This window comes from Camelus bactrianus, chromosome 11 (genome assembly GCF_048773025.1).
Source record: "Camelus bactrianus isolate YW-2024 breed Bactrian camel chromosome 11, ASM4877302v1, whole genome shotgun sequence".
Lineage (NCBI taxonomy): Eukaryota > Metazoa > Chordata > Mammalia > Artiodactyla > Camelidae > Camelus > Camelus bactrianus.
In genome coordinates, this window is record NC_133549.1 from 69,011,607 (window position 1) to 69,026,492 (window position 14,886).

Consider the following 14,886-nt stretch of genomic DNA (forward strand, 5'->3'; position numbering starts at 1 on the left):
GTTTTATTAGTATTTTATCATTGTATTTCAACATAATCGGTTTCCTTTGTAATTATTTTGTTTATTTATAAACAATCTGAGAAAGGGGTCCAGGGGTTTCATCAGGCTGCTAAACGGCCCATGGCACAAAAAAAGGCCAAGAAATCCTAGACTAAAAGGCCCCACTGACAAACAGTACAACCATCTCCTGAAATTAAATGCCTCCTTTAACCGATGTTTTGCCAATTAGACCCTATAAAAAGTCTCCTGGAATGCAGGCTTCTGGACTACAGTTCCCAGGAGGTAACGCGGCCCCGGGGCCTATCCGGAGTTAGGACAGTAACTCCACCCAATGGTTCCTACGTTTGTCTCTTGACAGCCTACGATTCCCGGCATGCGTAGCGGCTGTTTATCCCTTGAGGACATTATGGACGCCGAGTTATGTTGGGATCTGTAGTCATTTCGTCTACTTGTGTTGGTTGCATTCCTCTTATGGTATCTAGGGCTAGGCTCGAGAAAAAAGCAGGAAATATAGCAGTTAAACAAGCCGGCCCCTTATATCCGCGCCTACCGGGACCGGTTCCCCAGCGCGCGAGGGCGGAAGTGGTGGTGGCCGGCGCGGCCGGAAGTTCAGATCAGCTGATGGGGGAGGCGGCGCCGCAGCCGCCGAGAGGCCCCGGTTGCCGAGCGCTTCGTCCGGGCCCGGAGTCTCGGAGACTGGCCACGATTCCCGTTCACACTTCGTACTTGGGCGAGGTCCCGTCCCGTATCTCTTTCAGACCTGAGCTCCTCGCCCGGCACGGCAGCCCTGAGCGCCCCGGCCACCCCCAGCCCCGGCTCGCCTCTCAGGCCCCGGGCCTCCCCTCAGCCCCCGGCCGGCGGCCCGGGCCGCGGATCCGCGAGGGGGGACCCGGCCCCGGGAGGTGCGGGCCCCATGGAGCTGATGTTCGCGGAGTGGGAGGACGGAGAGCGCTTCTCTTTCGAGGATTCGGACCGCTTTGAGGAGGATTCGCTCTGTTCCTTCATCTCCGAGGCCGAGAGCCTCTGCCAGAACTGGCGGGGATGGCGCAAACAGTCAGCGGGGCCCAATTCCCCCACTGGCGGCGGTGGCGGAGGTGGCAGTGGCGGTACCAGAATGCGAGGTGAGGGTGAGCTGGGGGGAGGGGAGCAGGCAGGCCGTGCTTCGGCCTTGCTCGAGAGCTGTCCCTGCTCCGGGGCTGCCCCGGACCAGGAGCTGTCCCAAGCTTAGAACAGACTTCAAGACTCGCTTTTCCGGTCTTCTTGGGGCTGGTTTCTCCGCACTGGTGTGTATGTGTGTGTGTTGGTGTGATGGCTGGGAAATCCTGGGTTGGATAGGATTAGCGACAGAATACTGATCTCTTGTCGTTCATTTGCCTTAGAGTTGGGATAGAGGAGAAAAATTCCCACTCTGACTTGGGGAATACTTACCGAGTTCAGCCTGAGGCAGGCCAGAAAATGGAAGAGAATGTGGGTAGGGGTCGGATTGTGAAGACGTGAACACTTGAGGTGTGTCACCCCGTTGCAAGCATTGGGAGCTTCTTGATTCAAGGTGATAATCTCTGATGCCAGTTGCACCAAAAAGGGATTCTAGCCAGAGGAAAGTGGAGGTGAAGTGGCCCTATGAGAGGAGATGTCACATAGATTTAGATTTAGATCAGAAGCTTGGTTCCTGGCCATATTGAACATCTGTGAGAAGCCAAGGCTGGGGCTACTGTATTAGAGCCTTAGATTTCTATCATCTGGAGCCTGGGGAAGAGTATGGGTACTTGTCCCTGGAGTCTCATGAAACACTCATCCAGCTTCTCACTTGAGTTTCTTTCATCCTCGGGTCTTTCAGTGGATTAGCTGATTAGTGCTGTGAAGAATTTTGCTTTTATTAAAGAGGAGGGAGAGGAGAGTGATAATAAAGAGAAGCCCCATAGGCTCAGGACTCACCGTGTTATTTCCCTGCCTTCCTCAGGGCAGTTTTTGTCCTGGGCTTTATGGGAAGTTGAGGGGTTTAATTTGTGATTCTACTCTGGCCATTTTTTAAGGGTCCTGTTTTCCAGATTGCCCTGCAGAGAGAAACTGATTTATGTCATCATTTAAGAGTGATAGTATTCAACTTTGGAGAGAGAGCATATGCCCTGTGTACGTGTGTACGTACATACGTACGTGTACACACACACACGTAGTATTCAACTTTGGAGAGAGAGCATATGCCCTGTGTACGTGTGTACGTACGTATGTACGTGTACACACACACACACACACACACATACACCCTTAGGCGGTTTCCCTGTGAGTTTTCTATGGCCTTTTTACTTCTTTCTATGGCCTTTTTACTTCTTTCATATTTGCATGTGTAGATAATCTTGGAGTTTAGAGCTCCCTCAGTTTAAGGGAAGTAACTGAAGATTTTGGTGACTTTTAACATACGGGTATCTTCCTGAACAGGTTGAAATCTGGAAACCATGTCATTTCCCCACAATGCCTACCCCCTACCCCCACAGTTTCTCACTTGTAAAATAAAGAGATTAACTTTTTGGGGGGCAGGGGGAAGGTCCCTTTCAGCTCCATAATTTTCTAATCTGTCTTTTAATCTGACTCGCAATTTGGTGAAATATGCAGTCTGTTTCATGGCTTTTTGATTAAAACAGTGTGGGAAACTTTGAGTGGTAACTCCATTCTACTCCAGGTGATCCCAGGAGCAGCAGCTAGGTTTCCTTGGGATAACCTATCCTCTCCCCTGACCCCAAGGCTTCTGTTGTGGGAAGCCATGGTTCAGGTGTGCCAATGTAAGGTGCTTCTGGAGATACTTCTTTTAACTCTTCAGGGCTCTGGCTTATCTTCCCTCCTTAGATAGAGGCATGGAGTCATCTGGAGAAAAAGGGATGGTAAACAAACAAAAAAAGCAATTAGAGAAGAGAATGCTAGGGGAGAGAGATTAACAACATAATACAAATCTGAAGTGCCAAGTATATGGGAAATTAATTGCCAAGCCAGGTGAGACTTGTTACTTGCTAGGATCTTGGGATATACCTGTTTGACCTGGAGTTTCTGTGATATCCCTGGTATCTTCTATTCTAGACCTTAGGTAACAGTGTGGCCTGGGGATTGTTTAGCTACCCTTCCCCAGACGGAATCTTAAGGGTGAGTGTACCCCGACAGGAGAGTCCTTGGTTTTTCACCCAGATCTCCCCTTTCTTTCTTGGTGAAGGTGGGACTCAAGAATGGCACTGGCATTGATGCCAAGTAATCATGGCCCTTTTCATTTCCCCTTATCTTTCTGCTCACCTCAACCTTTGTTTCCAAAGATGGACTGGTGATCCCATTGGTGGAGTTGTCAGCAAAGCAGGTGGCATTTCACATCCCATTTGAAGTGGTGGAGAAAGTTTACCCGCCAGTACCCGAGCAGCTACAGCTCCGAATTGCTTTTTGGAGCTTCCCTGAGAATGAAGAGGATATTCGGTGAGGCTCCAGGACTGACGGTGGGGAGTAGGGTCCTGATATTCCACACTGTGTGCTGGGATTCCCACAGAACAAAGGAGATACTGTATTTGGGGCTGTGGTAAGAGATGACAGGGGGAGGAGGAAGTGTCTGGGATTGTCCCCAAGAGGGAGTGACACTGGGGAGAGTGTGCCCAGAGCATTGTGGTCTCTGACAGGCTCTATAGAAGGTTATTTGCTGCATTGTGGCTGCGTCCTCTTCTTCCCTCCCAGACTATATTCCTGCCTGGCCAACGGCAGTGCAGATGAGTTCCAGCGAGGGGATCAGCTGTTCCGCATGAGAGCTGTGAAGGATCCCCTACAGATAGGTAAGGGTCTCATCACACCCTGTGGTGCTTCCTGCTCCTCCCGTCCCCTGTGTTAGGAATTAAGGAACTACTGTAAGAAGATGGAGCAGGTTGTCTGAATAACTCCAGGGCCAAAGTCAAAGGCAGAGACCTTTGTCTTGGCAGCTCTCCCTGGCCATACCCATGTTTCTCCCCAGGGTTCCACCTGAGTGCTACAGTGGTGCCACCTCAGATGGTCCCCCCCAAAGGGGCCTACAACGTGGCTGTGATGTTTGACCGCTGCCGGGTCACTTCCTGCAGCTGCACCTGTGGGGCTGGGGCCAAATGGTGCACCCACGTCGTGGCACTCTGTCTCTTCCGCATCCACAACGTGAGGCCCTCCCAATTTATCCTGGCCCTATCCTCCGCTCCACCCCCCTCCTCTGCTGCATGCCTGGCTGCATTGTGAGCCCCCTCGCCTCCCCTACCTGCCTCCCTATCCCTGGCTCCAGTGTCAGCAGGCCTTTTCTCAGATCGTTGCATTTCTCTTGCTGTTCCCTTCAGGCTTCTGCAGTCTGCCTCCGGGCCCCAGTGTCAGAGTCCTTGTCGCGGCTACAGAGGGACCAGCTGCAGAAGTTTGCTCAGTACCTCATCAGTGAGCTGCCTCAACAGGTGAGTGAAGTTGGCACGCCCTCCTCCAGCTAGCTCCAGGGCAGCGAATCAGCCTTCCTGTTAGGCCTAGGCCTCCTTGGGTGACTTACACCTTTGTGTCCCTTTCCCCCTCAGATCCTCCCCACAGCCCAGCGTCTCCTGGATGAACTCCTCTCCTCCCAGTCAACAGCCATCAATACAGTGTGTGGAGCCCCAGGTGAGTGTGGTGAGAAGGAAGGGCAGCAGGAGAGCAAGCTGGGAGTTCAGGGTGCCGCTTACTGAAGGTGGACCTGAGCCCCATCTCTAGGTGACTGACTGCCTGTCACCCCCAGACCCCACAGCAGGGCCCTCGGCCTCCGACCAGAGTACTTGGTATTTGGATGAGTCAACACTCACTGACAACATCAAGAAGACGCTACACAAGTTCTGCGGCCCCTCTCCTGTGGTCTTCAGGTAAACGAGGCCTCCACGTACGGTGTCTGTGGTGGAGGGGGGAGTGTGCCTCAGGTTGTTGACAGATCCTTGGTTCTGTTAATGCCTGCATCTTCCACTTTGTAGTCCCTGCACTGTTCCAGGGCCTGGCACACAGGAGATGTCACTAGTGAAACCAGTGGATGATGATATTTTATAGTCACAGAGGGGTTTGTCCTTAGGTAGAGCAGGAGTTAGTTTTCTTCCTTTGAGTGATCAGCAGACTGAGGCAGAGAGAGATGAAGAATTTTTGTCCGGACACACTATTTCCCCTGTACTCTGTATTTTGGGTCAGGACCCCTTTTGTGTCAAAGTCCTGTTGCTCTTTCACCTGCTTTATTCAGCCCCATCTTAGGGTCGTCATTTTCCGCTCTGTGACTTTCCCAGTGACGTGAACTCCATGTATCTGTCTTCCACGGAGCCTCCGGCTGCTGCAGAATGGGCATGTCTGCTGCGCCCTCTGAGGGGCCGAGAGCCAGAGGGTGTCTGGAACTTGCTCAGCATCGTGCGGGAGATGTTCAAGCGGAGGGACAGCAACGCTGCCCCCTTGTTGGAGATCCTCACTGACCAGTGCCTCTCTTACGAACAGGTAATCGCCCAGATTTGGTTGGGTAGCCCCGTGGTGGTTGATTCTCTCCCTTCCTTACTTAGCCTTTTTCCCCTCTTGCTGACAGGGACACTGAGGAGGGCTGCTCTGTCTTTCTTGAAGCTGTTAGGCGTATCTCAGAGCCCTCTTTGTTTCCAGATAACAGGTTGGTGGTACAGCGTGCGCACCTCAGCCTCACACAGCAGCGCCAGTGGGCACACGGGCCGTAGCAACGGGCAGTCAGAGGTGGCGGCCCACGCGTGTGCCAGCATGTGTGACGAGATGGTCACTCTGTGGAGGCTGGCTGTGCTGGACCCTGCACTCAGCCCCCAGCGGTGAGTCTCCCTCTAGTCTCACCACAGCACGAGCCCCCATCTCCATGTGCACATAGAGACGTACCCTTTTTCTTTTCCTAGGGAAATGGGAGGTGCTGAGTGGTAGGGTTACTGGTGATTTATGTGTCTTTTTCCTGGGAGGGTTTCTCCTTCCCTCCCCTGAATAGCACCTACTTTCCAAGATCCCTGAGTATTAGGGTGATGTCTGTGAGGCCAACTCAAGGTGTGCTTCCCTGTTTCCTTCCCTGTGCCCCTCTTTGGGGCATGCCTTGCCCTCCCCTCCCTCCTTGGTGTAGAGCAGAGCCCCCCAGCGACCTGCCCCCTGCTTTGTTCCCACAGCCGCCGGGAGCTGTGTGTGCAGCTGCGCCAGTGGCAGCTGAAGGTGATTGAGAACGTGAAGTGGGGACAGCACAAGAAGATTCTGGAGCGCCTCTTCCCTGGCTTCCGGCCAGCAGTGGAAGCCTGCTACTTCAACTGGGAAGAGGCCTACCCACTTCCCGGTGTTACCTACAGTGCCACTGACCGGAAGCTGGCCCTGTGCTGGGCCCGAGCCCTGCCCCCTCGGCCAGGTGCCTCCCGATCTGGGGGCCTGGAGGAATCCCGGGAGCGGCCCCGCCCTCTCCCCGCCGAGCCAGCTGTGCGGCCCAAGGAGCCTGGGGCCAAGCGCAAGGGATTGGGTGAGGGGGTCCCCTCATCACAGAGGGGTCCCCGCCGCCTCTCGGCTGAGGGGGGAGAAAAAGCTCTGCATAAGATGGGTCCAGGTGGGGGCAAAGCCAAAGTATTGGGTGGGGCTGGCAATGGGGGCAAGGGCTCAGCAGGCAGTGGGAACAAGCGACGGCTGAGCAGTGAGGACAGCTCCTTGGAGCCAGATCTGGCTGAGATGAGCCTGGATGACAGCAGCCTTGCCCTGGGCGCAGAGGCCAGCACCTTCGGTGGATTCCCTGAGAGTCCACCACCCTGCCCTCACCCTGGTGGCTCCCGAGGCCCTTCTACCTTCCTTCCTGAACCTCCAGATACTTTTGAAGAAGATGGTGGCGTGTACTTCTCAGAAGGGCCTGAGCCTCCCACAGCCTCTGTGGGCCCCCCTGGCCTACTGCCCAGGGAGATCTGTACCCAGGATGACCTCCCTTCCACAGATGAGAGTGGCAATGGGCTCCCTAAAACCAAAGAGGCAGCCCCTGCAGTTGGAGAGGAGGATGATGACTACCAGGCATATTATCTGAATGCCCAGGACGGGGCTGGGGGCGAGGAAGAGAAGGCTGAGGGCGGGGCTGGGGAGGAGCATGACCTGTTTGCCGGGCTGAAGCCACTGGAACAGGAGAGCCGCATGGAGGTGAGGGGACTTGGGGGAGACTCTGAGGGTGCTCCATAGCCATAGCTGGGAGAGGGGCCATCTGCCTTGAGTTAGGAGTGACAGGACCATTGCGTGACTGTTAGAATCCTGTAGCAGACTCCTAACGGGCCTCACTGCCTGCAGTCTGTTCCCTTCACTGCCTCCAAATTGATTTCCCTGGAAGGTGTGATGGTGCCATTCCGCTGCTGAAACTCTTTAGTGGTTTTCATTGCCCTTAGGATAAAAGTGAAGGTCCTTGGCCTCACCTATGAGGCTTCACTTGTTCTGATCTTTGCCTGCTTCTCCAGCCTTGTCTAGCCACCGTGCCCCTTACACTACTCTCTGCTGAGCATTTCCCGTAGCGTGTCGTGCTCTCTCTTACTTTTGCATGGATTGTTGGGAATGTTCTTCCCTCATCTTACCTGGTTAGCTCCTGTTCCTCCTTCAGATCTCAGAGATCTTAGAGATCACTGTCTGTAGAAAGTCTTCCTGAGACTGCCTCGTTGCCCCAAGTTCCAGCGAGGTGTCCTACCCATCTACTCCATTCTGGACCTTTCCCAGTAGTAGCCAGCTTCACACTGGTCTGTGTGTTTGTGTGTCTATTTCTATTTCTCTAACCAGACTGTGAGTCCCTATGATGTACCCAGGACTAGAATAGGGCCCACCATATAGCACGTGCTCATGGGATGTTTGCTGCATGAGTGAGTATGGTGTTCTGCTTCTTGGAAGCATTGGGGCCTCAACATGTCTGGTGCCTGTGTCCTCTTTTCAGGTATTATTTGCCTGTGCTGAGGCCTTGCATGCTCATGGCTACAGCAATGAGGCCTCTCGCCTCACTGTAGAGCTTGCCCAAGACCTGCTAGCCAACCCACCTGACCTCAAGGTAGAGCCGCCCCCTGCCAAGGTGAGAGAGACCCCTTCCCCCTTCCTCTTCACTTACCCCTCTTCCTCTCCCATGCCCCACCCCAGGTGAGAGTCTCCTCCCCCTGCCAAGGTGAGTCAGACTCATCTGCCTGCCTCCTTGTGTTTCCCTCTTTAGGGCAAGAAGAACAAGGTGTCTACAAGCCGTCAGACGTGGGTGGCTACCAACACCCTGACAAAGGCGGCCTTCCTGTTAACAGTGCTAAGTGAGCGCCCAGAGCACCATAACTTGGCCTTCCGAGTGGGCATGTTTGCCTTGGAGCTACAGCGGCCCCCAGCTTCTACCAAGGCCTTGGAGGTCAGAGGTGCTATCTAGACCTCGTACTGCAGTTTCCTCAGAGCCTCTCACCTTAATCTCTGTCGATGTATTAGAGGTCTGAGCCCCTCCCTGTGCCCTCAGGTGAAACTGGCATACCAGGAGTCTGAGGTGGCCACCCTGCTCAAGAAGATTCCTCTGGGTCCAAGTGAGATGAGTACCATGCGGTGCCGGGCAGAGGAGCTTCGGGAGGGGACACTCTGTGACTATCGGCCTGTTTTGCCTCTCATGTTGGCCAGTTTCATCTTTGATGTTCTCTGTACTCCAGGTAGGATGCCTGACTCTACAGCAGGTGGGGATCTGGGGCAGGGGTAGCTTTCTCAAAGGAGAAACCAAGAGCCTCAAGGCTTAGAACTGCCTTTAAGGGGAACTGCCTTTCCCATCAGGCAGTTTCATGGAAAGATCTGGAATGATGAGCATCTTGGGTTCCTTCCCTTTCATTCTTTTCCATGCTGCTTCTCTCTGCCTAACTTACCTCAACTTTTATCCAGTGGTTTCTCCCACGGGTTCCCGACCTCCAAGTCGTAACTGGAACAACGAGATGCCTGGGGATGAAGAGCTGGGATTTGAAGCAGCAGTTGCTGCCTTGGGTGAGTCTGTCAGTGTCTTGAGCACATCTGTGAGCTAAGCCTGGCCCAGGCCTTGAAGGGCATGAGACATGGTGCCTGTTCTGAAGAGGCTCTATAGTAAGGGGAAGGCCAGGATGACATGTTAGTGCCAAGTCATGCCTCCAGGACAGTTAAGAATTCAGGGCAAAAACGTGTGCTGTGGGTGCTGGGTGCTATAAGGACAGCAAAACAGAACTCTCAGGGGGCCTTAGGAAAGGGATACAGTTGGGAATGTGGGTTAAAAGATCAGTTAAGGTCTAGGTAGGGGGACAGAACACAGGGGCAGTCAAATCTTCATGAAAGTGAGGAGCCCAACCTCTCTGAAGTGATGGATATGCTGGGACAGTAGAGTGAGCCAAATTATGAAGGTCTTAAAAAGCAGACCAGAGCGTAGGCTGGATGTGCTGGGCAATGAGGCCCTTCCGTAGGGAATGTGGGTTGGACCCGGAGAACTCCTTACCTCACATTCTAGTGGCTGGGGAGCCCTGGCCTGTTTACCTTTGCTGTCTTGGGAGTTATGGCCATTCTCAACCCGCTGAACCCCTCTTTCTCACAGGCATGAAGACAACAGTTAGTGAGGCGGAGCATCCCCTGCTGTGTGAAGGCACACGTCGGGAGAAGGGTGACCTGGCATTGGCACTGATGATCACTTACAAGGATGACCAGGCCAAACTCAAAAAGGTAAGGGATTGAGGTACTGGGATTTTGACAGGCAAAGAGAGCAAATTTCACCACCTTTCTCAGGGTTTCCAGTATGATGAGAAGAGGGCTCTTCTACCTGTAGGAGTAGGAGATAACTAGGGAATCTTGGGAACAGCTCATAAAGAGCACCAGAGACCAATGGTTCTTTACAGGAGTGCTTGGGCAGGGGGTGGAAGAAGAGAAGCAGAGGGCATAAAGTCACTCACTCATTCATTCATTTCAATATTTATTGAATATCAATGTACTCAAGTCCTGTGGTAAGTGTTACAGAGGATACCAAGATATGTAAGCCAGCCCCTATCTTCCAGGAGGTTCTCCTGTGGTTAGAACTGGGGAAGCCTTCCTGAGGAGGAAGTATTAAGCTGCTTGAAGGAGAAAGGAAAGTAACAGAAGTCAGGAGACTAAGGGCATCCTGTCACTGCCTCTCTGTCTTCCAGATCTTAGACAAACTCTTGGACCGAGAGAGCCAGACACATAAACCACAGACACTGAGTTCGTTCTACTCATCTAGCCGCCCAGCCACAGCCAGCCAGAGGTCTCCTTCAAAACATGGGGGCCCATCTGCCCCAGGGGCCCTGCAGCCGCTGACCTCAGGCTCTGCAGGGCCTGCTCAGCCAGGGAGTGTGGCAGGGGCTGGGCCAGGTCCCACTGAGGGCTTCACAGAGAAGAATGTGCCTGGTGAGGTGGGGGCACTGGGCAGGGGGGATGAATGGTATGGAGCCATGTTGGGGTCCCCTTTCCCGGGCTCATCCCAGTGTCCTATTTTCCCTAAATAGAGAGTTCCCCACATTCCCCCTGTGAGGGTCTCCCATCTGAGGCAGCTTTGACCCCAAGGCCAGAGGGGAAGGTTCCCAGCCGCCTGGCACTTGGCAGTCGTGGAGGCTACAATGGACGGGGCTGGGGCTCACCAGGGCGGCCTAAGAAGAAGCACACAGGTATGACAACCCATGGGATGACATGGAGGGAAGGAGATCTCTGTAGGTTGGAGTCTGACTTCTGGAACTTCTGACTTCTGAGACTGACTTGTCTTGTGGGGTTAGGCATGGCCAGCATTGACAGCAGTGCCCCTGAAACAACATCGGATAGCTCCCCAACCTTAAGCAGGAGGCCACTTCGAGGGGGCTGGGCCCCTACCTCCTGGGGTCGAGGACAGGACAGTGACAGCATCAGCAGCTCTTCCTCGGACTCCCTTGGCTCCTCGTCATCCAGTGGAAGTCGCCGGGCCAGTGCCAGTGGAGGGGCCCGGGCGAAGACAGTTGAGGTTGGCAGGTCAGTGGGAAGAAATACCCCTCTCTTTTGATCTGGCCCACCCTCAGAGCCACATCCCCACATCCCTAGTGTAATCCAACTTTTGCTCCCCCCATGCCGCCCCCACATCCTCACTTACCCGGTCTCTTCCAACCTACCTGGACACCCATTTCAGAGAAACCCCAATCCCCGTCCCTACCGCATTGCCCCTTCAGGTACAAGGGCCGCCGTCCTGAGAGTCATGCCCCCCATGTACCCAATCAGCCGTCAGAGGCAGCTGCACACTTCTACTTCGAGCTGGCGAAGACGGTGCTGATCAAGGCAGGGGGCAACAGCAGCACTTCCATTTTCACACATCCATCTTCCTCAGGGGGCCACCAGGGTCCTCACCGAAACCTGCACCTTTGCGCCTTCGAGATTGGGCTCTATGCCCTTGGCCTGCACAACTTTGTTTCTCCCAACTGGCTCTCACGTACCTATTCTTCCCACGTTTCCTGGATTACAGGTAAATCCAATATCTTGATTTGGGTATGGGAAGATTAATTGATGGAGATAGAGCCTCATCCTGATGGGGTTACTGATCTGATAGGAAAGACACCATTCCCGTTCCCCAGTGGTGCCTGTGCTAACCCCATTCTGCTTTTCTCTCCTTCCCCTGAAGGCCAGGCAATGGAGATTGGCAGTGCAGCCCTAACTATACTGGTAGAATGCTGGGATGGGCACCTGACGCCCCCTGAGGTTGCATCCCTGGCTGACAGGGCATCACGGGCACGAGACTCCAATATGGTGAGGGCAGCAGCGGAGCTAGCCCTAAGCTGTCTGCCTCATGCCCATGCGTTGAACCCCAATGAGATCCAGCGGGCCCTGGTGCAGTGCAAGGAGCAGGTATTTCTACAGGCCATTTGGGGACATCTGGGCAGGGAGGTTGGGCATGGGGAAAGCTGCTGGCCCAGCTCTTGACTCCCACATCCTGGAGTTCACCAGCTATCCAGTTAGTCCTCTCATGGTGACACTGGACATAACAACGTGCTTTCACAGCCATTACTTCCTGCACCTTACAACTCTGAAGATAGGATTATTCCTATTTTACAGTTAAAGAATGTGGCTTGTAGTTAAGGAACCAAGATCACCAGGATGGAGTACTTAGGGAAGGTCTCAGGGAGATGATGGGACCTAGTGGGGAGGGAGTAGCTAAATTAATTTGGAACTGGGACTATAGCCGAGTCTTGACTATTACTGGTCAGCAAGTATTTGCTCAGTGCCTGTGTGGAGCATTCACTGCTCTGACACTGACTCTAAGCATTGGCCCTAACCTCGGATGCCTCCCTGGGAACCAGCCAACCCAGGGAGACTTTGGAACGTCATCTAAAACTGTCCCTAAGTAAAGCTCTTCCCCCTTATAACCTCTTTGCTCCTCCCTTCCAGGATAACCTGATGTTGGAGAAGGCCTGCATGGCAGTGGAAGAGGCGGCTAAGGGTGGGGGCGTATACCCCGAAGTGTTGTTTGAGGTTGCTCACCAGTGGTTCTGGCTATATGAGCAAACAGCAGGTGGCTCATCCACAGCCCGTGAAGGGGCTACAAGCTGTAATGCCAGTGGGATCAAGGCAGCTGGGGAGGCTGGGCGGGGGCTGCCTGAGGGCAGGGGGGGCCCAGGGACTGAGCCGGTTACTGTGGCAGCAGCAGCAGTGACAGCAGCCACAGTGGTGCCAGTCATCTCGGTGGGGTCCAGTTTATATCCGGGTCCAGGACTGGGGCATGGTCATTCCCCTGGCCTGCACCCCTACACTGCTCTACAGCCCCACCTGCCCTGCAGCCCTCAATACCTCACCCACCCAGCTCACCCCGCCCACCCCATGCCTCACATGCCCCGGCCTGCCGTCTTCCCTGTGCCCAGCTCTGCGTACCCACAGGTGAGACCAATGTTCTGCTGGGGGGATGGGCATGTGGGAGAACATGGGGAGTTCATGGAGGGTTGGAGTGGGGTGCTCTGGGAGAATATTAGGGCTGTCGAGGAGTCCTGGTGGGGTGGCAGGAGTCAGGGAGGACCCAGCCCGACTAAGAAATGCAGGCATACCCAGTTGTGGGACGAAGGGGAAAAAACTACATCCTAATGTACTTTGGTATCTTCCTTTTCTTCCTCTCCCTCCCTGTAGGGTGTGCATCCTGCATTCCTAGGGGCTCAGTACCCTTACTCGGTGACTCCCCCCTCACTTGCTGCCACTGCTGTGTCTTTCCCCGTCCCTTCCATGGCACCCATCACAGTACATCCCTACCACACAGAGCCAGGGCTCCCACTGCCCACCAGTGTGGCCTGTGAGTTGTGGGGACAGGGAACAGGTGAATGGAGGGGAGGTACACTCGGCAGGGGAGGTGTGGAGGGGTTCCTCTTTGTCCCTCTTCGGGCTCTGAGTTCCTCACATGGCTTTCATCCCACCCTCAGTGAGCAGTGTCCATCCAGCTTCCACGTTTCCAGCCATCCAGGGTGCCTCGCTGCCTGCCCTGACCACACAGCCCAGCCCTCTGGTGAGCGGGGGTTTTCCACCACCTGAGGAGGAGGCGCACAGTCAGCCTGTCAACCCGCACAGCCTCCACCACCTGCATGCGGCCTACCGTGTTGGTGAGAAGAGGTCCCTTTCTGTGCCCCACACTTGCAGACCAGAGGCTCTTCAGTGACCCCTCCTCCCCGGAGCTCTCAGCTTGTTTACTGTGGGAGCATTCCCAGGTGGAGGTAGAGGGTGACAAGGATACACCCTCATCATGTGCCCACCCCTTTCTCCCAGGAATGCTGGCACTGGAGATGCTGGGTCGCCGGGCACACAACGATCACCCCAACAACTTCTCCCGCTCCCCCCCCTACACTGATGATGTCAAATGGTTGCTGGGGCTGGCAGCAAAGCTGGGTAACACCTCCCCTCCCCAGGACCATTGTCCGCCCCCACCTGCTTCCCCAACCTTCCTATCCCAGACCTCCTTCCTAGCTCTTGCTCAGAGTTGAGGCCTTGGTCGGGTATGTGTGCGTGCGCGGGGGGCGGGGGGTTACCTCAGCTCCTGGGGCGGAGGGAGGCTCTCTCCCAGACCAGAGCTGAGAGATCAAAGTTGGGTCCCTAGGGCAGAGGTGGCCACCCCCGTCTCATGCCCCTCCCCCTGCCCCCCAGGAGTGAACTACGTGCACCAGTTCTGTGTGGGGGCAGCCAAGGGGGTGCTGAGCCCGTTTGTGCTGCAGGAGATCGTCATGGAGACGCTGCAGCGGCTGAGCCCCGCTCATGCCCACAACCACCTGCGGGCCCCGGCCTTCCACCAACTGGTGCAGCGCTGCCAGCAGGCATACATGCAGGTGACAACCCAGAAGGATGGTGCAGGGTGGAACCCCTCCTGGGCAGGCATGGAAGAGATCACTCAGTCTGCAAGGGCGGAGAGGTCTGGCTCTGCTCAGTGGCTTATCCTCCACACATCTTCCAGTACATCCACCACCGCTTGATTCACCTGACCCCCGCCGACTACGACGACTTTGTGAATGCGATCCGGAGTGCTCGCAGCGCCTTCTGCCTGACCCCCATGGGCATGATGCAGTTCAACGACATCCTGCAGAACCTCAAGCGCAGCAAACAGACCAAGGAGCTGTGGCAGCGGGTCTCACTCGAGATGACCACCTTCTCCCCCTGAGTCTGGCCCCCCTAGGGCCCTATATAGGGACACAGGCCTGTGGCTATGGGGGCCCCTCACAAAGGGGGAATGAATCTTGGCTGGACGGATCATCCCCACTCAGTTCCCTGGTAGCCCAGACTGGCAGCTGCTCTTGGGCTGTAGCTTGGGGCCAAGATGTCTCAGACCCTAGAAGCCTAGGGTTGGGGGAGACAGCCCTGTCTGGGAGGGGGCGTTGGGTGGCCTCTGGTATTTATTTGGCATTTATAAATATATAAACTCCTTTTTTACTCTACAGTCTGCCTGGGCCTTTTCCC

The 14,886-nt window shown here is 54.9% G+C and overlaps 1 protein-coding gene across 5 annotated transcripts; it reads left to right on the plus strand.

The window, feature by feature from the left end:
- The first annotated feature begins 624 nt into the window (after positions 1-624).
- Positions 625-14,866, plus strand: ZSWIM8 (zinc finger SWIM-type containing 8). 5 transcript variants are annotated; one of them, XM_074374197.1, is made up of 26 exons: positions 625-1,121; positions 3,297-3,450; positions 3,703-3,797; positions 3,974-4,146; positions 4,320-4,427; positions 4,542-4,623; positions 4,739-4,859; positions 5,265-5,466; positions 5,623-5,798; positions 6,138-7,131; positions 7,904-8,035; positions 8,171-8,350; positions 8,453-8,636; positions 8,860-8,958; positions 9,533-9,657; positions 10,116-10,356; positions 10,455-10,613; positions 10,719-10,947; positions 11,142-11,431; positions 11,588-11,811; positions 12,352-12,837; positions 13,081-13,264; positions 13,368-13,544; positions 13,708-13,827; positions 14,151-14,261; positions 14,387-14,866. In XM_074374197.1, the coding sequence occupies exons 1-26, from the start codon at positions 914-916 to the stop codon at positions 14,845-14,847; spliced, it is 5,715 nt and encodes a 1,904-aa protein (XP_074230298.1). In that variant the 5' UTR covers positions 625-913; the 3' UTR covers positions 14,848-14,866. The 5 variants fall into 5 exon arrangements, with proteins under 5 accessions (XP_074230298.1, XP_074230300.1, XP_010961458.2 ...); XM_074374199.1 differs by having other exon boundaries at positions 13,081-13,240; positions 14,083-14,261; positions 14,387-14,722; XM_010963156.2 differs by having other exon boundaries at positions 778-1,121; positions 13,081-13,240.
- Positions 14,867-14,886: the final 20 nt, after the last annotated feature.

Bases quoted from the DNA above. Each gene is read 5' to 3' on its own strand.
- ZSWIM8 (XM_074374197.1), top strand. From the start codon at position 914: ATGGAGCTGATGTTCGCGGAGTGGGAGGACGGAGAGCGCTTCTCTTTC. The intron at 8,036-8,170 runs GTGAGAGAGACC...TTCCCTCTTTAG, and splicing joins TAGAGCCGCCCCCTGCCAAG to GGCAAGAAGAACAAGGTGTC. The intron at 11,432-11,587 runs GTAAATCCAATA...CTTCCCCTGAAG, and splicing joins CCACGTTTCCTGGATTACAG to GCCAGGCAATGGAGATTGGC.